Genomic DNA, 26,943 nt, shown 5'->3' with positions numbered 1-26,943 from the left:
CCCCAGCAGCTTCCCTTGCTCAGGCCCCAGGTGCTGGACCTGGGACTGTTACCACCCTCATCTGTCCCTGCCAGGAGGGTCCTGGCTGGGCTCTCTCCCCTAGATCAGGACCTGGATGAGTGAGAGCAGGAAAAGGAGGCTGGGTATGGACAGATGTCAAAGGAGATGGAAGAGGCAGAGATGGGGGCGAGGTGGGAGGAGAGAGAGAGAGACATGGGGACAGAGAGAGAGAGAGAGAAAGTGAGACCGAGGGGAGGGGAGGGACAGACAGACAGAGAGGGACAGAAAGAGAAAACAGAGACAGACAGACATAGACACAGGAACCTACAGGGACCTAGGGGGTGGGGGTCAGAATTCAAAGTCCAGCAGAGATGGTTGGGGGGTGGTACTCCCCCAGGCCTGGGCTGTGCAGTGGGTGCAGTTGACCTTGAAGTCCAGCACTGATGCCCTGGACTCGTAACTAGAGGACCCTGGCCTCCCTAACCTTGAGTGGACCATCTTAAGACACTGGGTTAGCTCCCTGCCAGGTATCTTATAAAGGTAGCTGAGGTCAGCTGTGGGACATACTCCTGGGCTCAGGAGGTCACACTGGGGTCTTCTGTGGGGTGGGTTCCACCTGATGGAGGGGTGGAGAGAAGAGGTGCTTGTGGAAAGAAGTGACCACTCTCTTACTTGGACTAATTCTTCTCCTTTGCCCCTCTCCCTCTAGATTCTGAGTACCCTGATGGCCAGACCAGCACATCGGGAACAAGGACCTCCACAGAGCAGCCACCTGGACTGGATGGCGTCTGTGTACCCATCCTCTAACGTGCAGGGTGAGGGTGAGGTGAGACTGAGTTGAGAGGGACAGTGCCTCTTGTGGTCAGCCAGGGTCCACGGGTGGTCACTGGGTGTCTTTGGCCCTCCGGGGTGCTGTGGGTCCTGCGAACCCCCCCCCTCCACTTGGTCCAGACTCAGTGCAGAAACCTTACTTATCAAAAGGAGCCACATGCTGAAGGGCTCCTTGGGTCCTGGACATGGGGCCCCCTGGGAATGGTCTCCCCTGGGTTGGTAATGCTCAGTGGAATGACTCAGGCTAGAGGGAACAGGGACAAGTTAATGCAGTGTCCACCACCACCTGCTGTCCTGGAGCCAGGCTCCTCAGGAATCTGAGCAGCTCTAGGTGGCCGCAAGCAACCAAGGCCAGGGCTGAGCCATGCCAGGCTGGGAACTGCAGGGACTGCAGGGCCAGGGGCTGCAGCGACCTACCAGCCTGCAGTGCAGTGGTGGGGAGCAGATGGGCCAGGGGAAAGGGTGGCTGACTTGCGGGATTACTGCGACTCTCTGCAGGAATGAGCACCCAGTCGTCCTCTGTGACCTTCAGAAGTACCCCCCACCCCTTCCAGCTCCCCAGGCTTGGGAGTGGGGCAGCAGGGTCTCTTGGCCTCTGTCCCACCGAAGCCAACCTTGGCAGCTCCGCTGCAGAGCTCACAGCTTGGAGGAGGGCCCCTCCCGCGAGGGTCTCGGTGGGTCTGGGGTCTGAGGCAGCTCCTGCCGATCCTGCCTCCGCAGGGCCGGACCGCTCGCCAGGAACCCCGTCCCAGGCTGCGGGCTGGGTGGAGATGGTGACCCCAGCCATGCCTTTGCCCTCCGAGGGGTCTCGAGGCCCCGCGGCTGGGGTCGGTGCCCCGCACTCCCACAGACACGGGTGGGATTCGAGCCAAGTCACCCAGGCACGGAACCAGAGACCCCTGGGCGCGGTATCGCCCCCGCCCCCGCCCCTGCCCAACCCGCTGGCGCCCGCGGAACCGCCGCGCCCCGCCCTCCTCGTCATGCGGGACGCGGGAGGGGGGCGGGGGCGCCTCGGCGTGACGCGCCCTCCTCGCGGTGCCCTTCAGCCGCCGCCGCAGCGCCCAGGCGCCACATGGACCCGGCCGGCCCGAGCGCGCGCTGCCGCTGACCGCCGCCGCCCGCCCGCCTGGGAAGGTAACCCGCGCCCGCGCAGCCCGGCCGCCCGCTCCGCACCCAGGCTCCCGGCTCCCGGCTCCCCTGCGCCCCGGCTCCGGGTTCCTGGGTCCCTTCCCGGGCCCGGCCCCGCCTGGCCGAGCGGGCGCTGTCCGCCGCGCGGTGCTGAATCGCCCCGGGGTCCCTCGCTTCTCCAGCGGATCCGCGCCCGTCTCCGGTGCTCTCTTAACCCTGGCGCGCGCCGCCCGAGGCCTCTCGCGAAGCCGAGGGTGCGGCGGCCCTGAGCCCGAGCGCCTCCGGTTCTCGGTTCTCGCCGCAGCTCCCATAGCGCCCGCACCTCTCTGCGGCTGGGCCCGCAGTCTCCTCCCCCAGGAGCCAGGGGAGAAGTTTGGAAGAGAACAGGCTTTGCGGCAAAGGCGCCCTGTGCGCCAGCACTTCTGGGGTAGATCCCTGCCCTCCACCGGCCCCAGTCCTCACGCGGTCTCCGTGGTCTGCAGAGGGAAAAGCATGAAACAATGGATCCCTAGGGACCTGGGGCTCCCTTAGAGGAGAGATCCTCACAAAGAGGGGCACTGCAAGGCTGTGGCTTTGCAAGAAGGTCTCGCCACCAGAATCCACCCAGCTGGGCACTCACTCCTGGCTACTGACCTCACAGGGACACAGGTGGGGGCCATCTGCCCACTCCCACTGAAAGGCTGACCCCTGCCTTTTGTCCTCTCAACTTCATCCTCCTGCTGCAGGCATTGGGATCTCCCCAGGGACAGAGACTGGCCTCCTGACACTGACCAGAAACCACCTTCCCCAAAGGGCACCACTCAGGGCCTGCCCATCCTAACCTTTCTCCACCCCGCAGACAGACCCCTGCCCCATTGTCCAGGGACCAGCAAGGAGGCTGAGCAGCCCCATCCTGTGCTGGGAAACAGAGCAGTGACCTTCAAACGCCCCCTGGGCCCTGCCCCCACTGCACGCAGACTGGCGCCAGGCTCCTCTGAGCAGTGCCCCCGGGCTGGGAGCAGCCCTCCTCCCTGCAGTAGCTGCTGAAAGCAGCCTTCAGAGCTGGGTGCACCTGCAGTGCTGGACCTGCCATCCAGGCTGGTGTGAGGACAGACGCCTCCTCACACACACACTCTCCCAGGTGCCCTTCCTGGGTGGGTCGGCCCTACAGGGTGCTGGGGAGGGGGATGAAGATGGTCTCTGGGCAAGGTCTTGTCAGGGCGCCTGTGACTCTGCACTCTCCCCTAGGTAGAAGACGCCTGCCCCACTTGAATGTGAGATCCAGGAGTGGTCCCAAGGAATCAAGCCATCACCATGGAGTTTGTGATGAAACAGGCCCTGGGAGGTAAGAGGTGGGACAGGCAGGGAGGGGGCTGTGGGACGGGGCCACCAGGGAGGGGACTGGCAGACACAGGGCACCCAGAGATGTGTCCCCCAGCTGGCACAGACAGCAGGGCCCCACGGCCACCTCAGACTTCACACAGGCCAAGGCAGCATCCTCGTGCCAGCCCCTCTGAGCCTCCTGGGCAGCCTTGGGGGACTGGAGATGGAGGAAGGCTCTGTTGTACCATGCTGCCCCTGGCATGGTAGGACAGAGCCTCTGAAGGGCTGAGCAGCTGCACCCCCACTTGGGGAAGCAGCACCCAAAGGTAGGCTTGGAGTTGGTCCTGTAGCAGAGCCTCAGGAAGCCAAGGAGAGGTGTGGGGTCTGCCTGCTGTGGGGTTGGGCTCCATGGTTTCATGCAGATAGGGAGCCATACCGTCCTCACAGAGGCATGGCTAACTGGACACAGGAACAGATAGGACAGCTCTGTGTATGTTGGAAGGGCAGGCTCCTGCAGCCTGCAGAGTGCTGTTTGAAGGAGCCCTGTCCCCATTGGCCCAGGGCCATCACTGTGGCCAGAGGCTGACTGGACTGAAAGCTGCTAGAAGATAGTGGGCTAAGTCCCTGACTGGGGTGCCAGGGCAGTGGACAGAGGGTCTGGTCCACGTTGGCACAGGTGTACTTGGTCAGGACTGTTGAGTCAGCTCAGGCCCACAGAGTCTTGGGACTATCCTGATTGGGTCTCAAGTCCACCCGCAGCTGTCCACTCTTGGCACCTCAGCTCCCTTGGTGCCCAGAGCTCCCTGTGAGAGGAGCATGTGGCCAGTGCCCAGTTCTCCCACTCCCTTGGTGGCCTGCGTGGGGTACATCCTGGCCCTGTGTGGCTTCCAGCTGGGTTTTGGGCTGCGGGGGGAGGGGTTGAGAGCTGCAGTGCCCAGGAGGAGGAGGCTGGGGCAGTGCCACGCAGGGCACCTCCTGGAGGCAAGAGCACTTCTGCCCAGACATTGTATGTCAGCCTGGCCCGTGCTGAGGGTGCACGGCTGAGGCAGGCTGAGGTTGAGTCTGATTATAACCACCATGTCACCAGATGTGATTCAGGGACAGGCTGGCACCCTGCATCGGGAGGGACCCGGGCTCCACCAGCCTATCCCAGGCTGTCACAGATAATTAATTAGGTGGCTAATTCAGGCCTGAGGTGGGCTTTTAGGGAAACAGAGCCGTCTGACTTGCTGTCTGTGAGGCTGGAATTAGCGGGTAATTGCCAGCCGGGAGTCCCTCTTTGTTCCATGTAAGCCCAAAGTTTTTCCTGCAGTGGTGCCAGGGCGGGCTGTGCCACCTCCGTGGGAGCCCTGGGGGTGGCCAGTGGGCGTGCGTTGGGCTGCGGCCCCATGCTGGGTGCCAGGCGCAAGGTGCAGAGAACTCTGGGTTTGTTCTGTGTTCCTGCTGTGGAGACTGCAGTGGCCAGCGCTGGGCGGGGCTAGCAGGCGAGGCTCTCTGGCAACCTGTCTTGGCTCCAAGCTCTTCTTTCCCTGCGGGCTTCACTTTGGGTTCAGAGTGCATGTGAGCAAGATAGAGACACAGACTGGGATGGATGGAGGAAGGAGGACAGCTCCACAATGAAGGTCAGAGGTCGGCAGAGACCCCAAGGGACAGACCAAGCCCCAGACCCAGAGAAACCGGCAGGTGGGAGAGCAGGAGAGGCCCAGGAAACCACCAGAGAGCCAGGGACAAGAAAGGAAAGAAAAGAGCAGCCCAGAAACAGAGATCAAGGAACAGAAAGAGAAATGCACTCAGGATGCAGGGGGACAGACGGAATGGAGCTGCCGAGATTGAGACTTTCAAGCTGAGAAGCAGAGTCGGGCAGGACCACACAGAGGCTCACGCAGGAGGTGCCTGTGGGAGACTTTGGGTCCTGGTGACCTGCTGCAGACAGGCCTCACTGCCATGCTGCCTAATTCAATCTTTCTTCTCTTCCTGCAAGCTATGTCCTTTGTGAGGAGGGAGTGGCCTGGGGACATATGTCTCAGGGTCTTGTCTGCTCTGTCCCTGAGTCTCAGGCAAGGCTCTTGTGGGGACAGAAGGTGCAGGGCAGCAACTGAGGTCTCAGGCCACAGGCTCTGCATGTATGAGGCCCTCTCTGTTGGTCTGTCCCCTCTGGGACACCAGGTCCAGGATGGCATGTCCTGTTGCAACGCAGGGCCCTAGATGGGGGAGAAATGGACTCTGGATCGGGCTGGGCCATGGACACACAGTGCCCCTCGTTTCCAGGGAGACCCAGCCCTTCACACACCCCTGAGCTGGTGGATGTGTCCAGGGCAGGCTGCAGCCTGTGCAGCCGTCCAGCTGGTGGGCCTGCAGGGTGTGGGAAAGGGCCTGGCCAGCAGTGCCTCCTCCAGCCCAGGCCCGTTCCCTGGTCAGCTGCCACAGAGCTGGTGCCATGTCTGCCAAGCTCAGCCTGGCAGGCCTCTCCCACCCTCCTTTCCACCCAGCCCGACGGCCCAGTTACCGTCCCTGGCCTCGCCACGTCCTGTGACCTCTGCACCATGGTTCCTGCACACACAGCCACCAGTGTCTCCTGCACTGCATTCTCATGGCCCCCGATGTGCCTTCCCCACCTGTCACCACCAAGGTGCCCTGAGGGAGCAGCTGACTCCAAGGCCCCTCTAGTCCACGTCCCCAGAACTGGGCAGTCCTGTGCCCCTCGGGGCTCACAGTGTGCTATGGGTTGACACCTGCTACCCTGAAGGCCACAGCTTAGGGGCAGTGCTGCCTGGTATGCCTGACCACACTGCCAGCCTGGCCATTGTGGGCACCCTGGGATCCTGTGCCCATGGCCAGGCAGGGCTGGGAGGAGAGTTCTCTTGGGACCAAACTGGGGCACTTGGCATCCAGCTTGAGGCTGTTGCTTCTCATAGGAGAACGTCCTTGTGCCTCAGCAGGCCTTGGACCCCGCAGGTGCATCATGGCCGTGATTCAGGCCTCTGCCACCCTCTGTGGGGACAGGCCACCTCCTGTGGTTTTGCCCCCTCTGGGACTCCAGGTCCAGGATGGCATGTCCTGTTGCAGGTGGCCAGGTGCTCTGGCCACATCTGTGAGGACCTGGGGCTGGCTCCTGAGCCACAGGGCACACATGCCTGGAGGTGGCCTGGGCTCCGGGCTGTGTTTCACCAGGGGGAGAGTGGGCATTGGGGTGGTGGCCCAGATGATCTCGTTCTCCCATGCCACCTCCTCGGGAGTGGTGCAGGGACGTGGAGCCCTGGGGGTGAGAGATGGCACAGGGGTGTGAGCATGTGTAAGTGCCAGGACCTCAGGGGCCAGGGCAGGCTGGACAGTGCTAGCCCACACTGTCCAGGCAGCTCCAGGACCCCCCAGCATGGTCATTGTGGACAATGTCCTATGGGGAGTCTGCCCTGGGCCCAGCACCCTGGGCTCTGTGTCAAGGATGAGGCCTGTCCCTGTCCTGTCCCACCCCCAGGGCCTGGATGGGCTGATCTGCTGGACCCTTTCCTGTCCACTCTTCCCTTGACTGGGTCTCAGCAGCTCTATGTGTTGGGGCCTCCCTGGCTGTCCCTCCCTGGCTGTCCCTGAGTTGGGCAGTCGGGGGATGCTGCCCAGGCCCAGGTCCTCAGGTGTCTGGGAGGACACTGGAGCTGTGTGCTGAACTGGGCAGCATGTGAATAGTTCCAGATGGGGAGATTGCTTTCAGAGGGCAGTAACAGAGCCAGAGGGAGAGCAGCTCATGTGGGTGACAGGGGTCAGGTGGCTTTGGTGCCCTAAGTGTAGCTTTCCACTCTGCCTGCTCCTCTGATTTCAAGGTGACTGCTGCTGCCCCCACATTGCATCACCAGTCCAGGGAGGCGCTGAGGCACACAGCCTGTTACCTGTTCAGTGCTGTGTTAGTGGAGACTCTTAGTTTCCATTTAGGCGTCCCTGGCTAGAGGGCTCACACCCAAGAAGGGAAGTACTAATTTCCAGGACCCCCAACCTTGAGCCCCTGCGACAGGTGTGTCCTCCCCCTCCACAGGGCAGGCAGCCAGTAGTGCTTGAGAGTGAAATACCCACACTCGTGCCTCTGAGGATGCCGCTCTCCGTGGCTGGCAGAAGCACCTCTTGCCCCAGATCCCTGGCAGCCTGAAGGACACTCCAGGCGAGCGCCTCCCTCTGCAGCCCTGCAGCTCCCCCTCCCCTCCGGAGGGCACAGCTCCCGAAGGCTGGCTGGTTCCCTCTTGGGCTGGCAGGAAACTGGCTGGGAGGCGAGCTGTGTTTTGACAGTGCCCGCGTGGGGGCTCTCAGCAGTGTTTGCCAACATCCCCCGCTGGGGATGGGTGGACGGGCGGAGATCCACGATGCCTCAAACAGCTGCAAGTCCAGGCCCCCACCCTGTGCCACCAGCCAGGGGCCAAGGAGGGCTGGGCCAGGGGACATGGCACCCCTGCACCCTTGGGCCAGGGGAGGCCCTCCTTCCAGCTCCACCCAGCCCCTGGGGGTGCTGAGGCTCCTGTTCCAGGTGGCACGGGGCAGGACGCAGTCCTTCTGAACTGCCCTGCCGTTGGCTGGGGACTCCCAGAGGTGCAGCCTGCAGGGACTGCCGGAAGGGGGACTCTGGCAGGGGCTGTGGAAGGCCCGGTTAGGCCCCGTTTCTCCTGCCTCTGCTGCAGGCTCCCAGCTTCTCAGTGTTGTCCTTGTCCCCAGCTGGTGCCCTGGGGGTGTCCAGTGACACTGCTGAGCCACATTTCCTCTCCTCCTGCACCTGGTAGACATGGTTCCCCCTCTGTTCCATAGGGCCAGGGCCTCTGATTTCCTTTTTGCAGAGTTAATGACCTAGCAGGCTGTAAAACGTTTTAGTAGCTCCTGTGTGAGGGGTCTCAAAAATGTTCCCATGGGAATAGGGATGGGCTCTGAGGCTGAGGTGCTGAGCACTGGCACTGGGTACAGGTACTGGTGCTAGTTGTCAATGTTGATGGGTACAAGTCTGGTACTTGGTGCTAGGCACAGGTGTTGGGTGCTGAGTGCTTTGGCTGGGTTCTGGTGCTAACTACTAAATACTGATGCTGGATGCAGATGCTGGTTCTGGATGAGGAACACTGGTGCTGAGTGCAGGTGTTGGTGCTGGGTGCAATGTTGAACATTTGGTGCAGGTCCTGGTTTTGGGTGCTAGGTACTAATGCTAGGTGCTGGTGTTGGTGCTGGGTACAGGTGCTAGGTGCTGGGAACTGGTTTGGGGTGCTGGATGTAGGTGCTGGGTGCAGGGCCTGGGTGCAGACTGCAGTCCGGGAGGTGGAGGACTGGTTGTCGCAGCGCCTGCTCCTGGCTTCTGCACGCTGGGGGAGGGGCAGGCCCCTGCTGCTGAGCCTGTGGGAGCTCTCCAGGGCCCCCATGGGCCCTGCCCAACTCTGTCCTCTGCCCCCTCTGCAGAAGAGGTGTCAGGCAGCACTACCATCTTTCCCACCAGGGCTGGTGCCCGGTCCCACGAGTGGCAGCATGAGTGGAGGGAGGTGACGGCCATCCCGAGGCTGGTGGCTGTGCCATCTGTCACCATGCCTGGCAGTTTGGGTTCACTGATTGGCATTTTCATCTCGCCTGTCTCCTTTGTCCTCTCCCAAAGGCCAAGATCAGACACTGCCTGGTGCCCAGCTCCATGGGCAAGGACGCAGTGCTGGCTGGGCAGGCCTCCAAAGGAGGCCTCCCGGACAGAGCATGCCGTGGGTGTGGAGCGGTCTCAGGCCAGCACACGAGGGTTTGCAGACCACGGGAGCAGAGGAGGGGAGAGGCTCCTGGCACGTGGGGCACGATCCAGACCAGCAGCAGGGAGACCAGGCTTTGCCTCATCCCCTGCCCCCAGGACTGGCAGGGCCGGCCATTGCATGGTCCGAGCTGCCCAGCAGGGTGCCCTGGGCCATCCTCACAGGTCAAGGTGAGGGCGAGGGAACCAGGGGGGCCAGGGCCAAGCATCGGGTCAGCAGGTGACCAGGATGGGCAGCTGGCTCAGCCTCACAGCACTGTCCAAGTGCCCCCCACCAAGGGCATGGCACTGGGGCTCAGCAGGCCCAGCTCTCAGAGGGGCTGGCAGCTGCCTCAGTGCCACGCAGGGGAGGGGTCTTCTGACCTTGACCAGTGGGCTAGGAAGCAGAGGTGGAGGGGCCTGCTGGATGGCAGCCCTGGGCTGCCCAGCGCTCTGTCTCGTTGACCTGGTCATCTTTCCCCCACCCTCTCTGGCTACAGGGTCGACTTGTTGGATGGCAAGGAACGGACAACTGACCAGGGGATGTTCCCAGAGGAAACCGGAGGGTGGCAGCCAGGGCCTGGGGGCTCGAAGGAGTGAGTGGCACGTGGAGGGTGGCCGCAGAGCAACCTCTGCCCTGAGTGGCCAACACACAGAGACCCTGGCATCCTACCTCATTTAAAATTCCTCTGTAGAGCCTGGCACTGTGGTCGCTGTGGTTCCAGCTACGGGAAAGGGGTCCCCATGAGCCCAGGTGCTCAGCTGGCCTCGGCAACACAGCCAGGCCCCCCTCTATACCCACAACTAAAAGCCCCTTGTACAGAGCCTGGAACCACCCCTCTGGGCTCGCCTCTGCTTGGACTCTGCTTGGACCACTGCTCCTCCGGCTAAACCAGCAGGCCCTGGGTGCCTGGCTTGGCCTCCTTCAGAGTAGTCCACCTCTGTCCATGGGGCCTGTGCTCAGTGAGGAGGCTTGCAGCCCATCTTGGGTCTGACCTTGTTCATCTTAACTTGCAAAATTTTTCCTTAGGCCTGGGGCTGGGGCTCAGTGGGAGTGCACTTGCCTGGCAGTGTGAGGCAGTAGGTTTGATTCTCAGCACCGCATAAAAATAAATAAGCAAAATAAAGGTACTATGTCCAACTCCAACTAAAAAACAATGCTCCCTTAGAGGCTCCATGTATGTCATCTTACTACAGGAACAGAATTCTGTTTCTAAGACCCCACACCCTTTAAACCCTCACCGCAGCTCTAGCTGCCAAGAGGGGCCGGGAGCACGGTGTCCTTGCTCTGGAGCCAGCCAGATCCGTGTGCTTTAGAAGGTGTCTTTTCATTCCCGGTGGCCAAGAGCAACTGCACCTTAACAAGGACCCGGAGACAGTGCAGGACATGGCCCGTGTCTGGTGTCACACAGGGCACTGCCAATGCCCCCGCCAGACCCGTGCCACTTCTTTGTGTGAGACATTCAGAGGCCTCCCTTCTGGCTGCCCTGTCCTTTTTTTAAAACATTTTTTTTTTATTTGTAGCTGGACAGAATCTTTGTTTTATTTATTTATTTTTTTATGTGGTGCTAAGATCGAACCCAGTGCCTCACGCACGCGAAGCAAGTGCTCTACCACGGAGCTACAGCCCTAGCCCCTTCCCTGTACTTTATATTATTTTATTTTAATTATTTTTTAGTTGTAGATGGATGCAATAGCTTTATTTTATTCATTTATTTTATGTGGTGTTGAGAATCAAACCCAGGGCCTCATGTGTGCTAGGCTGGCGCTCCACCACGGAGCCACAGCCCAGCCTGGGTTTATTTATTTTATTTTACTTTTTGGTCCTAGGGGTGAACCCAGGGTACCTTGCACTGAGCTGCCCTTGCTCAGCATTTTTGTTCCCTTTGAGGCGAGGTCTGGCTGAGCTCCCTCCCGAGGGGCTGGGTGACAGTAGTCCTGGCCCTCGACTTCCTCCCACCTCTGGTTCTCTGGAGTGCAGAGGTGGAGGCTTCACACGACCTCTCTTTTCTCAATAGGTAGGAAACGTTTTGATCTTGGCTCTGGTCACACAAGTGGTATTTACTAACACCTTTAACACACAAGTATTTTCTTATAAAAGTAGTGACTTCCACTGTAGAGAGTGGAGACAGCAGCAGAAATGCCCAGCTCTGATGTGGAAGTAGCTGTTGGGCCCGCCGTGGGCCTCTGCCAGGGGCTCACCTCTGCCCAGCCTGTCCTGGGCCTGGTCTGCACTCACATGGGACTGCAGGATGCCCCAGGCTGGGGATCTGAGTGGCCGGAGGTGACTGCCCGTGAACTCCACAGTGGATTCCCCGTCCTGTGGAGGCTGCAGGATGGCCTTGTGATCTGGGATATTTTAAAGGGCATGAATGAGTAGCAGGGTGAGGTCTGTGTGGGTCGCCAGGCAAGGGGCCCCCAGGCCACCAGCCCCCTGGCCGCAGAGGCCCCTCTGGGTGCTGCACAGGTTCTCCAGCTCCTCCCGAAGCACCCTGCGACCCTGGAGTTGCCTGCTCAGGGAACTCTGTCCGTCTGGCAGGGTTGGTGGAAGCTTGTCCTTTGGTGATGAGGTTCAGGATAAGTGTGGCCTGAATCCAGAATCCAGGGACAACCTGGTGTGGGGACTGGCCAGTCCTGCGGCCCTGAGGCCTGAGTCAGCAGGTACTTATGGAGTTTTGTTGAGTACTTTTGCAACTTGTGGCCTCTGAAGTCAGCGGTGCCTTCAGCCAGGATGGAAGGAGGAGCGGCCGCACTCGGGCCACAGGCCTCCTCCCTCTGTTTAGGCTGAGGAGCTTCGCGGGTTTCTTCTGATGCTCAGGCATCCCACTCCCCACGGCCCTGAGCTGACGGCTGAGTCTCTGAACTGTAAAACTGCCCTCGAGGAGCCGGACAGACGCTGAGCCTCACCAAGCCCTCAGTCTGTTCGTGGTTAGCCTTGGGCTCCTGGGATCCCTCCCTCTCCTGGCAGCAGCCCCCAGCACAGTATTTTTACGCAGGTGACCGTGCCAGCCACAGGGTAGGCATGTCTCCCTCCCGAGCACCTTCCTGCCCTTCCTTCTGACTGGTGGCTCTGGAAACAGTCACTCAGTACTGTCACTGCAGAGCTGTTTGTGTGCCTGTCCTTTCTGAGACAGGTGCGTGGGTGGTAAGGAGGGATCTTTATCTCCGCTCTGGAGAGGCATTTAGGCTGGGTATGGGTATAAAACTGCAGGTTGGAAGAGTCCCTTGGACTTTGAGGCTTCTCTCTGCTGCCCCAGACCACTATGAGGCTGGGGGGAGTTGGAGCCAGTTCTGGTCCAGGGCTTGTGTGCGACCCATATCTCTCTGCTGGCATTGAGAAACCGCCAGGCCTGGAGGCCTTGCCTCGCCCACCCCCTGGTGTGAGCCTGGAGTCTGGGAGCCCTGTTCCCATTGCTTCTTTGTGGGCTCTGTCTCTGCCCTGCTCCTGCCTTCTCTGGAGCTCTGGCACTGCTGCTTCCTGACATTCTGTCGACATCTTTCATTCTACTTTCTGGGATAGTTCCAAAACTTTTTCTTCTAACAATCTGATTTCTATTTCCTACGTTTGTGATTTCAAGTGCTCTTCAGTCCTTGGGGCTAAGCTGGGGTCCTTCTCATCTGAGCCTTGGTGCTCTGTTTATAGGAAGCATTGGAGTGGCAGATCCTGGCCTCTGGCGCTGGCCTGAGCAGTGTGGACGTCGCATTGGACTTCCAATGCCTCTCTGTGTCCTCCTGTCCTTTCCTGGCCTGAGTGTTTGGTTTTCTTCCTGCTGGGAGTGTCCAGGTGCACGCCCGCATTCCACGGGCCGGGGAAACCTGGCTGGCAGTCCGTCATGCTCCTGTGGGGCACTTGGGCTCTGAAGGGGACCGACAAGGGTGTGTTCAGGAACTTCCCCCTGGGCAGACTCCATGGCCTTTGTGGGGCTGTGATTCTACTTCTCCAGAAGGACCCTGGGGAGCTGGACAACCGTTGGAAGCAGCTATGGGCAGGGCTGAGTGAGGACTCTTCTTTCAGGACATAGGTCTCCCCACTGCCCACCTGCAGCTCCACGGTCCCCTGCCCTGCACAACACCTGGGGACAGGTCAACTGGGCATGTCCGTTCTATTTCTCCAAGGAAGTGACCTCTGGATATCCCAGTAGGGCTTGGGCACTGGGGTCTCCAGGGAGGGGAGCCCATGGCCTCCCACATGCCTCAGCCCCAGGCCTCGCCGGGTGCTATGCTTGGCCAATGGCTCACACTGTCACTGCTCTGGCCTGCACATCAGCCCCCACCCAGCTTGGTACCTCTGTGGCCCTGTTCTCATGCTGTCCATGGCCTCTGGAAACTGTGTGGTCGGGTGCCCTGCTCTCTGCCCAGCCTCGGTCAGCATGTGTACAGCTCTTCTGCAGGTTGTGGTGGGGGTCTTGGCGCAGCACTCTGAGGGTCACCGGTGCAGGTGAGCACCGCAGCCCAGGTGGTGGTGCTGTGTGGGAAGCAGAGGGCAGCAGCTCTGCTGACCATCTGCCATCGTGACCTTTTCATTTCCTGTGATGCTGGGAGCTGAGCCTGGGCCCCAGTGTGAGCTTGGCAGATGCTAACCTGAGCCCCACCCCTCCTGTCATCTGGAGGTACAGCTGTGGCCCTGGTGGCTGGTCCTTCAGGACATATCCTGTTGGAGCATCCACAGGTGGGCTCAGATCCCCGGTGGTCCTGGGGGGGTTATCTGATGTACATGCCCCCCACTGTGCCCCAGCACAAGGCCTGGGCAGACGGCTGCGGGTCCAGTGGCACGTCGGTCTCACCTTATTTTTTGGGAAAGGGCCTCACAGAGTTGCTCGGCTGCCTCTGGCTTCCATCCCAAAACCCGTGCATTTCTGTGGTCCGGCTTCCCCCTGGGGTGCGCTGGCCTGGCGACGCCCCACTTGGCCCAGACGCCCGCCTCTTGGGGTGTAGGTGCTGGTTTCCTGGTGTGTCCCGGGCCCTGCACCTGGGCCAGCTGCTGGGACCCACGGGCTCCTGTCTGGCCTCCAGGGTGTGGGTGGGCAGAGCTCTTTGTGCCTTGCTCCCTTCGCTGCCTGGTACAAGACCCAAGGCTTCCCTTGTCTTGGGAACTCTGGTTAAAAGGCAAGCTTTTCAAATTGGGTAAAAACATTAAGCTCCAGCCCTGGGAGCTACAGAAAGCTCATCTGAGACAAAGACTAGCAGAGAGAGGGGACACGAGATGCCATGGCGTCCACCCAGAGAGCTGCACGGCCAGCAGGAGCCCTCCCCAGGAAGGGGTCACTTCCATGGCCAAAGACACAGCCGTCCTGCCCAGCTCCACATGGAGCTGAGCTCCCACCGCAGGAACACAGGAAACATGGACACACTGGCTCCTGGGTGAGAGTCCAGGTCCACCCTGGAGAGGCCCAGAGCCGAGCACCATGAGCAAGTGTGAGACTGGGCAGCACTGGTACCATCCAGCTACTGTGGACATGCCACATGATCTGAGAGTCACCCGCGTGGGGTGGTGAAGCTGGCCCCACAAGGTATTGAGTTCCAGGGCTGCACAGGGTGCCCCTCGACTACAGGGGACGGAGGAAGAAGAGCAAGGAGCCGCTGGCTTTCCCAGCTGTGACTCACACTGCAGGCCTGGCCTGGAGGAAGCAGTTCAGAGGCTTCTGCCATCGACATCAGGCTCTGTTGGTGGCTTTTAGCCTATGACCCTATATCCTACCCTGGCAGAGTGCAGCGGAGGAAGCTGCAGGAAGGGCCAGGCTGGTGGCCAGCCCTCAACATGGCTCTGGCCCCAGCCCTGGCCTGGCCCACCTCCTGAGCCCCAGAATCTGAGCAACAGGCTTCCTGGACACCAGGGGGTCAATGGCGACCCCAGGGGAAGCAGAAAGTAGCGTGAGTGGATGGACACTGGGAGATGGACGCAGTGTTTAGAGGGGAATCTGTGTGATGAGACTGTCAGCGGGCTCCTGGGCCCACGTTAGCGTGGGCAGTGTGAGTGGAGGACGCTGTAACTCCAGCCTCTCGGAGGGGAGGCCCTTCTGAGAGACAGCAGGCAGAGCTCTGAGAGGTGCCCTGGGACCGTGAGGACCCCAAAGGCAGAGTGCCATGATGGAGCAGTGGGGCAGAAACCAAGAAGACCCAGTGTCCACTTGCTCAGCCACTGCAGTGGCCCCTGAGGGGCCTGGCGTTGGGGTCCTGGTGGGGAGCAGAGCGGCCGAGCCACCCTGCCATTCTCCTTAAAGCTCCCCGTCCTTCTTTGTTGTCCAGGGACTGAACCCAGGGGAACTTGACTATGGAGCCGTATCCCCTGCCCTTTTTATTTTGAGACAGGGCCGTGCTAAATTGCCTTGAACTTACAGTCCTGTCTCCCGAGCTGTTGGGTTACAGGCGTGGCCACCATGCCTGGCTGTGGCTGTTCTTAAACAGTTTATTCTTGAGAATACGAACCATGAGGTCTATATTCTCCAAAGAGGATGAGGATGACTAACAGACTCACTGGAAGATGCTCAGCCTCCTTAGTCATGAGGGAAATACAGATTCAAGTGTAACTAGGAGCCACATCACACCCACTCAGGATAGCGAGGACTGAGAGGCCATGGCAGGAGGTCAGTTTGTGGGGAGGCAGGCTGGGCACACCACACTGGGGGAAGCGTGGCAGCTCCTTAGAGGTGAAACCTAGACTCACTGCACAACCGCACCATCCCTTGCTCAGAACTTATAGGCAGCTGTAGTGCACAGAGCTGCCAGCAAGCAGGTGTGTCCACAGGGTGACCACGGCCAGGGCTGCAACACTCTGCATGAGTGCAGCTCCACAGGGGAGCCCTTGCAGCCGCTGAGCCAGCCGCCAGCCGTGAACTGTGGTGTCCTGAGGAGGCAGTGTCAGGAGCTGGGGTGGAGGGGCCCCTGGGCCACCATCTCCATCAGGATGTCTGCAAGATGTGTGCAAGTGCCCCAGCCCTGCAGGGTGCCGAGTGTCTCTCACACCTCCATGCGGCTGCTTAAAAAGGGGTTCTAGCTGGTGTGGTGTCACACGCCCGTAATCACAGAGACTCAGAAGGCTGGGCAGGAGGATGAGAAGTTGCAGGCCAGCCCCAGCAACTTACTAAGATGCTCTCTCAAATTAGAAAGTAAAAAGGCATGGGGACATGGCTCAGTGGCCCAGCACCTGGGGTTCAACCTTGGGTACCAAAAAGCAAGTAAATATAAAAGTGTCTCTGTTTGCGGCAATTCTGTCGCGGTTGTGTCATGGGCCCCTCTGTCACCGAACCCCTTGGCCATGTGTAGAGAGAGGGGGCAGTGGACAGGCAGGACAGGGGTTTCTGCTGGCCCTGGGCCCCTTGCAGAGGAGAAGGGAGAGCTCACCAGCCCTACCCCGCCCATCCCTGCCCGGCCCCAGCAGTGGAGATGCAGGACATTGTCAGCTCCGAGTCTGCAGGAGCAGAAGGCAGAAAGCTGCTGGGGGCGTGGGGTGCCCGGAGTAGCACGTGGGGCACGCTGCTGATATGGTGGCTGCGCCTCCGGACAGTGTGGGGTCAGGAGGCGCAGGACACTGTTGTAAGAGCCGCTCTCAGGCCCTGAGAGAGTTCCTGGCTGTCTTCCTGTAGAGTCCTGGGGACGCAGACTGCTGCCCCTTCTCTGGTGGCCTCTGCGCTGTGACGCAGGCTGGAGCTGGTCCTGGGCTATCTCCGTCTCGCTGTCTGACTCTGGGTTGATTGTTAGCACTGCTTGTATGCTAATTTCACAGAAATAACCCAGAGGATTTCCTTCTGTCTTCTCCATTCCAAGAACATTCTAAATATCATGGGAATTATCTTCTCGTCAATGTTGAAAGATCCCATCTGTGAGTTCTTAGAGATCGTTGCTTTTTACATTTTTTGGAGAATGTACTTCATTCAGCTTGCGGCGTGTTAGGACAGAGCGGGCTGCTGTTTCTGCTGGCCCTGGGCCCCTTGCAGAGGAGAAGGGAGAGCTCACCAGCCCTACCCCGCCCATCCCTCCCCGGCCCCTTTCTGTCCACAGTATCCCCAGCCCTTTCCCCTGCTGCGGGGCATCTCACACTTGCTGCCTGCCCCGGTTTGCGGAGCCACATCCTGCGCCAAGGACTCTGGGCTGTTGTCTTCTGAGGCTCAGTGCTGCTGTTGGCTCTAGGTCCTGTCCTCTGTGGAGGCTGTGGGAGCAGTGTGGCCCTGGTCCCCAGCTGTCAGGAACCTGCCTGCTCAGGACCGCATGGCGAGCCCAACCCTCTGGTTCTGCAGGGCTGGAGCCTCACTATAGATGCCGTGCTGGGCTCCGCACGTGCTGGTGCATCTGGTGTCTGTCCTGCTGTTCCTGGGCCAGGCCCTGTCCGGCCAGGTGTGCTGACTCTGAGAAGCACGTTGAGTCTCTGAGGCTAGCTCTTGTGGGAGACAGAGTTATGAGTCATCTGGAATTTACATTTCTCTTTCTATAGTGATAAGATACATATGACATGGAATTTACCATTTCAGTCTGCTTACGTGCAGGGCTCAGTGGCAAGAGCCCAGCCACAGTGCCATGCAGCCAGCTGCTCTGCTTCCAGAATGTTCTCCTCCAGCCAGCCCAGCCTCCACCTCTGCTCCTGGCCTCACACGGGGAGTTGGCAGGACTGCCCTGAGCACCTGCTGGCTTCTTGCTCAGTGCAGCCTTGCTGCTGTGTAGATTTCTGTCTGAGCTGCTGTCCACATCCACTGCTCTGTCGAGGCATGAGGGTGCCACTCTCCTTGCGTCTCTGCCCACACTTCCTGTTTTCTGCTTTGTGGTGGTCATGCTGGTGGGCCTGGGGGTCTTCCCTTGTGGTGCAGACTAACTTCCGACTGGTCTTTGTAAGAACTCTGTGAGGCTCGGAAAGGGCCCCCGACACGTTTCTGGCTTGGTTCCAGGCCAGCCTGGCAGGCGGCCTCTGCCCTCCTCGACCACAGGAACCTGCTGTGCCTACCCAGAGCTCCCGCCTCGCTCTCCTGCAGCGGGATCTGTGACATGCCCATCTGCAGGTGTCCCCCGCCCACCTTGGCATGCTGCAACCTCCGGGATGCCTGGGGTCCCCTTGGGCTGTGTCCAGCCATGTACAGAGGCGTGGTGTTAGGGCTGTGGTGGTCCTAACACCTGTATCCCTGTGTCCCTCCATGGAGTGTGCGCTGTGTGGAGCCCACGTGTGCTAGATTCTGCAGGGTGCCTGCCCCACGGCCGTGGTGGCCTCTTTCCCCACAGAGCCTGAGCTTCCCCAGCAATGGCAATGGACGTGAGCATATTTGGACACCTCCAGCCAGAGAACCCAGTGCCCCTCTGCCCCTGAGGTCCCCAGTCCCAGCAGTTGCTTTCCCCTGAAGGCACATGCTTCTCTGGCCTTCATTCTGCCATGTGAACCTGAATTCTATCGACTCCAAAAAAAGAGGCTGTGAGGACTTGGAGGCTGGATTGGAGGTGCGAAGGCTGCTCATGACGACAGGCTGGCCATGGACACCTTCATGCTGTCACCATCCACCAGGACCCGGTGTCTCTCCCAGCCTTAGACTTTAAATGGATGATATCATCTTCAGCTACAGGTTTCCTCATCAAATTTATGCTTAAGCAGTTTGTGTCCTCTGTGAATGGACGGCCAGGGTTGTGGAGCTCTGCGGGGGTCATCATGGCTCCAGGGACGTTCAGACACTGGCGCCCCTGCCCTGTTCCTCAGGCTGCTCGGTGGGGCCTCCAGGAAGGCAGCTGTGCCTGCTGAGCCCTGCCCTGGGTCCTTACCGCAGGCGCTCTCACCTCTCTCAGCGTGAGGTGAAATCGCCCTTTTCCTGTTTCTCTGCTTTAGAATTGGGCTGTGGTGGTCCCAACAGCCTCTGCTGCGGGCCTTTCTCACAGACACAGCATGCCACGTTTGCCAGAGTTAGCCAATCGAGGATCAAAAACGTGTGGAAAGCCCTGAGTCGTCCTGAAAGCATAGATTACCCTGGAGGCAATGGTGCAGGTTCTGTGCAAACTCTGGCCACTGCTGGAGGGCAGGGGGAGCGGTGTGCTGTCTGGGGGAACCCACTGGCCACAAGGAGCGACTGGGTCGTGTTTATTTATTTTTCCCTTATTTTTTGTCTGTGCATGGTAGTTATACCTGTGGATGGGATTTATTGTTACATATTTGTATCCTGTCTATTTTTAACTCTGTCTCCACATTTTAATTTGTAGCAGCCCCAAATGAGCTGTGTCAAGAGCTGAGCACCCAAACTGGCACGCCTGTGATCCCAGTGGCTCCGGAGGCTGAGGCAGGAGTTCAAAGCCAGCCTCAGCAATGGAGAGGCACTAAGCAACTCAGTGAGGCCCTGTCTCTAAATAAAATACAAATAGGGCTGGGTTACGGGCTCAGTGGTTGAGTGCCTCTGAATTCAAACCCTGGTACCAAAAGGAAAAAAGAGAGAGACAGAGAGCTGAGCACCCATAGGAGGGCTCAGCTGCCCTTACAATGCCCTCAGGGGAGTTGGGGGAGAGACACTATAAGGTGCCAGCACTTCCCAAAAGGGAGAAGAGCTAATGGCCTCCCTCATTTCAGTGTGAATCAGCTTGTTCTAGAGGCAAGGTTTGCACAAAAGCTGTCCAGATTGCTGCTGTGGTGACGTAGGCCCCTTCCTGGGTGATGCCCAGCCCTGCTCCCCAGAGCTGTGTTATAGTCTGTCCTGTGGCCTGTGACACAGGAGGTCAGGGCCATGTTGGGCCTGAGGATCAGGAGCTTGTGAGGACAGTGGTGGCTGGCAGGGCAGAAACTGGGGCCTTGGTGCCAGTGCCAGGCAGTGTCCTTGCTGCTGCCATCCTGGCCCAGACTTGGTGTCTGCATGCCACCCTTCTGCTCACACCCTGGAGGCCACCCTCTACGGGACACGGGACCCGGGAGGACACAGGCCAGCACTTGGGGGCTCAGAGGCACATGCGCAGCCACACTGCGCCTGCCGACCACAAGCCCTCCCCACTGGAGGGCGCCAGGGCCTGTGGCCTGACTCTGCCTTTCTGTCCCCAGGAGCCACCAAGGACATGGGGAAGATGCTGGGTGGTGACGAGGAGAAGGACCCTGATGCCGCCAAGAAGGAGGAGGAGCGCCAGGAGGCGCTGCGGCAGGAGGAGGAGGAGCGCAAGGCCAAGTATGCCAAGATGGAGGCCGAGCGCGAGGTCATGCGGCAGGGCATCCGCGACAAGGTGGGCACCACCTGGGCCACCAGCGGGTCACCGCAGGCTCTAGGACGTAGTCCTGGGGTCTCATCTGTACTAGGGGCTTGCCGTGGGCTGGCCCTCCTGCTCCTGAAAGGTTGGCCCTTTCTCCCAGGGCCAGGAGAGCCCTGCAGGAGGGCGTGGGCAGGACCTGGGCCTCCCTTGGGGTCCACCCCCAGGGAGGGGGCCCAACATTTTGGGTCTATAGGTGGCTGGGCAGTGAGGTCTAAGGAGCTGTGACAGGCAGTCATGCCTGCTTCTGAGTTCTCTGGGTGACCTTTGACCTGGGGCTGCCAGAGAGGACTGTTCCTTGTCACAGGTGGGGAAATAGGGGCAGAGTGGGCTCTGAGTTCAAGGCTGTGTGGACAGAGAGGCCCATGTGTCTAGACTCAGACTGCCACTGGGTCCGTCCCCCCCAGGAGCACAGCCCTGTGTGTCCACCCTCCTCCCTGCAGATGGGGTGGGGGCTTGGAGGAGCCTTGGGGGAGGGCAGAGGCCCCACCCCCTCTGTGGGCCTGCAGAGGCTGGGGGAAACCAGGTGCAGCAGTGGGAACAGGGGCTCTGTCCAGGGTCTCTGGGTGGGGCTGGGTGGGGCAGAGTGGCCATGAGGCCCCCATGGCCCCTGTGCCCAGTGGGGATCTTTGCCCCCCCCCACAGAGGTAGGCTTGGGGTAGGTTGGGACAGAGCTTTTCCTGGGTCCCTCCTGCAGCTGGTCTAGTGCCTAGCTCTGAGTGCCATAGGCCTGGTGGCCAGGAACATGGGGAGGGGGCATTGCCATAGTCCTCTGGCTCAGACTCCCTGTGATGCCCAGGCTGGGGGTGGGACGGCTCAGACCCTGGAGATAGCCAGCTCTGCTGAGCCTTGCGTAGAAACTAGACATGGGCAGAAGAAGTGGGTCAGGATAGGTGACACAGCCAGGCACAGCCAGGGCCCACAAGGGCATTTCAAGGGCTCCCCTCCCCACCCTGCCCCAGGAGCCTGCACAGCGCCGGGCCCTGTCCGTGTACACCCCAGTGACACCCCCTCCTCTGTCACGACACCCCTTTAGTCCCTGGATGGTTTCTGGGGTCCTGCAGGAAGCACCTGCTGATTTTCCCTGGACAGCAGCAGCTAATGTATCCTCCCCGGCCCCACAGACCTGACCTGCTGCAGCCTGAGTCAGGCTGGGCCTCAGTCAGAGGTAGGTGGGGAGGCAAACCCCACCTCGGCCGTGTCCTGGCTGACAGTGTATCAGGAAAGGGCATGGGTGGGAGGAAAAGGGAGAGGGAGTCACAGACAGAGACAGCCATTCAGAGGAGAGACAGGCAAACAGGAAGAGACAGAGACAGGGAACAGTGATGATGGAGAGCACAGAGCCGAGGTGTGGGATATGCAGAACTCAGGGGTCAGGAGGAAAGGTGGAGGAAAAGGCCGGTGCCTTCTCCACTCTGTTTCCTGGAAATTTTAAAGAAATTCATCTTCCAGAAAGTTCAGCAAGCATGCACCAGGCTGGATTTGGGAAGAGACATGGAGAACACTGAAGCTACAACCTCAAAATTAGGCACTCTGGCTCAAAGGGGAGGGGTGGTCCAGCAGGGAGAATCTACAGAGGCCTAACTGCGTCCCCGCACCCCTCATCCCCCCACCCCCATGCCAGGAGCCCTGCTGTGCTGCCTGGTCCCACCCAGCAAGGAGCTCAGGAGGTGATGGGCTCCCATCCTCACACCTGCTGCCCAGACCCACGTCCTGATGCTGGCACAGCCCCTGACCTTGGGCCTTTGCAGCTGGTGCCCCATGCCCTGTTCCCCACAGGTGGAAAACCCAGCCCTGTCAGTCAGTTGTGCCTCCCCAGATGCCCTTGCTGGCCAGACCCTGCTGCTCACTGGCCCTGACCTCCCCAGCCTCCCCTGGGCGGCATGTACCCCATCTCAGGAGCTGGGGGGTAGGCAAGCTGCTGTCTAAGGCTTCCTGAAGATGTGGGGCTGAGGGCTGAGCCCAGCTCCCGAATCTGTGAGCCTCCAGTGACCCAACAGAGGGAGAGAGGTGGGCATACCATTTGGGTCTGTTTCAGGTGGTGGAGATCATTCCTAGAGCAGTACCCTCAGTCCCCATCACAAAGCTGTGGAGTGTGTTGGGGCCAGGAGGGGAGCCTGGCACACCCAGGCTTTATTTGCATACACATAACCTGATCTGTATGCTTACCATCTGATTTGCATATCCTCACCTGATTTGCATGTCCACCCCCTGTTTGTGTGTGAGCTGCTGGATTTGCATACGAACCACTGATTTGCATGTGTTTCCAGCCACCCACGGTAGGTGACTGAGCCAGAACCTTCCTTCTGGGAAGGAGATGAGGCTCTGGCAGGAGTTAGCCTGTGTGGGTGCCCACCCAGAGTCTCTCTCCCTGAGTCCCCTGTGCTGGCTCAAGGCTCAGCCCGAGCTTGTGCAGATGCTGACAGGTTCCAGAGGGTGGTCTATCTGGTCATGTTTGGGGCTCCAGTCATGGATTGGCACTTGTGGCCTCTCAACGGAGCTCTCAGGACTGCCTGTCTGACCTCCGATGTCAGCCCCTTGGGGCCTTGTCGTGGTCTGGCCAGTGGCCCTTGAGCTAGCTAGTGGCTCCCAGGTTCTCTTCTTGGGGTGCTGCAGAGGCAGTCCCATCTGTGTGCTGGCCTGACCTAGTTTCTGGCTGCATCTCTGTCCAGCCCACACACATCTCCCCCCTCCCCTTCTGGCCCCAGGCTGCCACCTGCGTGGAGCAAGGCTGTCCTAGGAGGCAACCTAGGTGGGTGTGATGAGTGCCCGTTGCTGTCCTCTCACCCCACTGAGCTCCTGGTGCTGTAAGGTGCTGGCAGGTCATCCCAGTCAGCATGTTCTTGGGCTACCCTCTCTCCTATCATTGAGACCCTCCACTCCCACCTCTGTTAAAGATGAGAAGGGCTGAGAGGACAAGGGAAAACCCCCTTTACCTCTCCTTGGTTGGCAACCTCTGGTCAAGGTGTCTCTTACAAAGCCACTGTCACTGGATTTAGGGCCTCACAAACCCAGAATGATCTCATCTCCATCCTTACCTTATTACACCTGTGAATACCCTGTTTCCACCTGGGTTCAGTGGCTCACACATGCAATCCTAGCTCCTTGGCAAGTTGGAGGCCAACCTGGGCCCCTGGGCAAGCTCCTGTCTGGGGATGGGACTCAGGGGTAGAGTGCTTGCCTAGCATGCTTGAGGCCCTGGGCTTTTCTCCTACACTGGAAAAAACGAGAGACTTTGGGACAGAACCAGGAGATGAGAAGTGGGGTAGGCAGAGACGTGCAGGTGTGTGGGCCAAGGTCACACGTAAGTGGGATTCCAGGGCATTCTGGCAGGGAACAGCTCACTGGCATCTAGGGCCCTTGGCCGAGTTAGGGGTGTGAGACCAAGTGGAGGACAAGGGATTGGGATGGGAGGCTACAGTGAAGGCTCTGGTTCTTGAGCTGGGCTCCAGGCTTCAGGGAGCAGGGCTGGAAGAATGGGTTTGGGGCCCACAGCTGCCCAGGCTATGCCCCACCTCCATGCCTTTTAGATGCTCCTCTGTTCTCTGGGTTTCCCTCCCCACAGGGACCCCTTGTGGTGGGATCACTTCTTGATGGGTCCTCCACTGGGTGGTGGGTTGGGGGCTTCCTCTCAGGCCTTTCTCAGCCACTTGGAGCACTTTCTGGGTCCCTGGCTTGTCTCCCAGTGCAGGCCATTGTCTCGGTCCCCTGGCCCTTTCTGCCTGGTAAGCCCCTCAGAGGCAGGACCACATGAGCACAGCCCCTTGCCTGACCTGCCCTCCCTGCCTCTCCCTGCAGTATGGTATCAAGAAGAAGGAGGAGCGTGAGGCAGAGGCGCAGGCGGCCATGGAGGCCAACTCTGAGGGCAGCCTGACTCGCCCCAAGAAACCCATCCCTCCGGGCTGCGGGGACGAGCAGGAGGAGGAGGATGAGAGCATCCTGGATACAGTCATCAAGTACCTGCCTGGGCCGCTGCAGGACATGTTCAAGAAGTAGCGCCCGACCTGGACAGCGCCGGGAGCCAGAGCCCCCGCCCCGCCCCCTGTACAGACAGACCCTTGCGGAGGCCGGAAAGGACATCGGGAGCAGAAGCAGCACCCCCAATGCCAATATAAGCCATAGTCCTAGGTCCATCCTGCCCGCGCCCCTCCCACCTCGGGAGCCTCCACCCTTTCTTTCCCCGCACTGCCATCAACACCCCCAACCCTGGGTTAGGGCGCAACCCGGGGCCCCTGCAGTCCGTGCCCCTCTCCATGCTCCTTTGCCTGCTGGTGGTCGGCCCACCCTCCACTACTGTCCTTGCGTTTGCCACCCACCCAGCCAGGTGGAGGTCAGGGACCTTAAGGGTCAGCCCCTCAACCCTGGGTGCAACAGCCCTGCATGGGTGGCGCTTGTGGGGGCTCAAACTCAGGAGCACAGCCATAGTGGGGGCAGGAGCTGGTTGTGCTGATTGGGCTGGGTTTGGGGGGTGAGCAGCTGGTGCCTGTGCCCCTCCTGAGGCCGGCCAAGCTCCAAGCCTTTACCCCATGCACCAACCTGGGTCGCTGGACCCTGCTTCCGTCTTCCTGTCCGCTGGCTGCCCACCCCCTCGCCTTTCCTGCGGCCCCAGCATTCTCTGTCCCTCTCTTCTAAGGAATACCATGCCACGGGGAACAAAGCAATAGGTTTGGGGGATTCTCAGACAATCCTGAGTCCCTAGGCACCCCTTTGTAGCACGCACCAAGTCGGGCCTCTCACTGGTGGCCTGTCCTCCATGGGGGTGGCTGTTGTTCCTCGGGGAACCCGGTAGCCACCCACTCCACTCCCACCTTCCAGAGCTAGGGAGGCCGGTGGCTGGAGGGTGTGGGCCCTGGGCTGGGGCCACCAATTGGTCCCTCGTGCAACCCAGTGGAGTTTAGCCAAAAGGCCCTGCCACCCCAGCCACCCATCCCTGTTTGCCTCCATCCTGTTTAATTTGCATCACAATCCGTTGAATCTCAGGTAAATGAGGTCTCTGTATTTGATGAGTTTTATCTCCACCGAAAGGCCGTTGTCTTGGTCCCCTGGCCCTTTCTGTTCACATCAAAACTTCATTAAGTGTCCACGAGTTGCGGGCCAGGGGCGTGGCCTGGGGCCTTCATGACCTTACATAGCTCTTTAGAGAAGCCATAACAATTAGACTGCAATACTAACTATGAACGCCCCTCTGTCTGTGGCAGCCAGAGCTTGCCTGGCGCACATGCGCCGGGTTTGCCCTGCGCCGCCCCTTCGCCTCTGGGGTCCGCGTCTTTTTAAAATGCCTGTTATCACACGTTGAGCAGACTGGGCGTTCTCTCGCGTTAACCCCGCATCCTGTTCCCAGCACATGGGGCGCCCGGCCGCCAAGCTTACCGTAGACTGTGGGTGTTACCTGTCCGTCTGTCCCTGAGCCTCCTCCTGCATGCCGGGGGCCCTCACGTGTGTTCTCTCCAGATGGAATCACAGCCAATAAACAGTGATTCATGCCATGTGGCTACTGCTTCCAGAGTTCCCACTTTGCCTGAGCGTCCCTTTCACCTGTGGGCGCCTATGCCCTGCTTGGTAGGCAGTACCTCGGCTCCTGCTGCAGCAAAAACAAGTTGTCCCCAAGATCCTGACCCATCTCCCAAGGGCAGACCTACCCTTTCAGGCCCCACAGGTCACCTGCAAAGTTTCCTGACGGTGACAGGCTTCTTCCCTCCCAGAGCTCTCCCAGGCCTCAGGGTCCAGATCACTCTGTTGCCCAGGAGTGGGCCCCCCAATTCTTGCCTTGTCCAAAGGTCCTGTCCTGAGTCCTCCCTCCTCCCTGCAGCACTGGGGGACCTGCCAGCTCTCCAGCCTGGTACAAGCACTTGGATCCCAGCCCAGAGAACTAGCTGGTCTGCTTCCCTTCTGGGTGTCCTGCCATGACAAATCTGCTTGACACTCAGCCTCCTTGAGGTGTATGACTGCTCATTCTGGGGGGCCCTCTCCAGGAAGGCAGCAAATGTGGATGTTCTGTGACCTTCCCCACGCAAGGACCTTCCAGCAAACCTTGCCCAGAGTTAGAAGGCAATGGGTTAGACCCAATGGGTTGGGACTCCCCACAGTAGTCCCAACCCATTGGGTTGTCCTGGGTGCAGGGTGGGGTCTCAAAGGGAACATGGTTTCCTCCAACCACTTGAAGCATCTCCCACAGCCCCTCTCACTGCCTCCAGAGGACACTACTGAGCTTCCCAGTGAGTCATTCCACTTGTTGGCAGGGAGCAGTTCTCTCTCCTGGGGTCTACATCTATCTACATCCACATCTCCGATAGGACTCAGTAGCATGCTCTGCACTTTGGCTGCTACCCACTACCCCAGCATAGCTGTTCATGGAAGGGGAAACCAGGTCTACCTACCACTCATCCTGCCCCATCCCTGCCCTGGTCTGGATTCTGCTTAGGCTTGAGCAGTGACCTGAACATGCAGGTGACCCAGAACATTAGTCAGTTGGTCCTCTAGTTATTGATGGGTCAGACTCTGGCCCCGTTGTTCACCCTCAGGTGATGGGGTCTGAGGACTCTGGGGAAGTACTGGGGTCCCTAACATAGCTGAGCTGTGCTCTAGGCCTGGGGATAACTAAGGTCTCGTCCCTCCAAACGGGTTTTTGTAGTGATGAGAGACATGAGGCATGATAAATATGTACTGTGCTCAAAGTGGCGATTTCTATTCTGGAGGAAAATTGAACAGATAAGAGGGCAGAGTGAAGGCAACAGCTTCCATTTGTTTACTTATTTTTGTGGTACTGGGGATAG

The 26,943-nt window shown here is 59.7% G+C and overlaps 1 protein-coding gene across 2 annotated transcripts; it reads left to right on the top strand.

The window, feature by feature from the left end:
• The first annotated feature begins 1,815 nt into the window (after positions 1-1,815).
• Cplx1 (complexin 1) lies at positions 1,816-25,660 on the top strand. 2 transcript variants are annotated; one of them, XM_078020789.1, is made up of 4 exons: positions 1,816-1,965; positions 3,187-3,283; positions 19,971-20,146; positions 23,969-25,660. In XM_078020789.1, exons 2-4 carry the CDS (start codon positions 3,253-3,255, stop codon positions 24,164-24,166), a joined length of 405 nt encoding a protein of 134 aa, XP_077876915.1. In that variant the 5' UTR covers positions 1,816-1,965; positions 3,187-3,252; the 3' UTR covers positions 24,167-25,660. The 2 variants fall into 2 exon arrangements, with proteins under 2 accessions (XP_077876915.1, XP_005319115.1); XM_005319058.4 differs by lacking the exon at positions 1,816-1,965 and adding an exon at positions 2,941-3,079.
• The last annotated feature ends 1,283 nt before the right edge of the window (positions 25,661-26,943 follow it).

Source organism: Ictidomys tridecemlineatus, chromosome 9 (assembly GCF_052094955.1).
Source record: "Ictidomys tridecemlineatus isolate mIctTri1 chromosome 9, mIctTri1.hap1, whole genome shotgun sequence".
Classification (NCBI taxonomy): domain Eukaryota; kingdom Metazoa; phylum Chordata; class Mammalia; order Rodentia; family Sciuridae; genus Ictidomys; species Ictidomys tridecemlineatus.
Note: the sequence above shows the minus strand (reverse complement) of the source record. Positions and strands in the feature narration are given on the sequence as shown.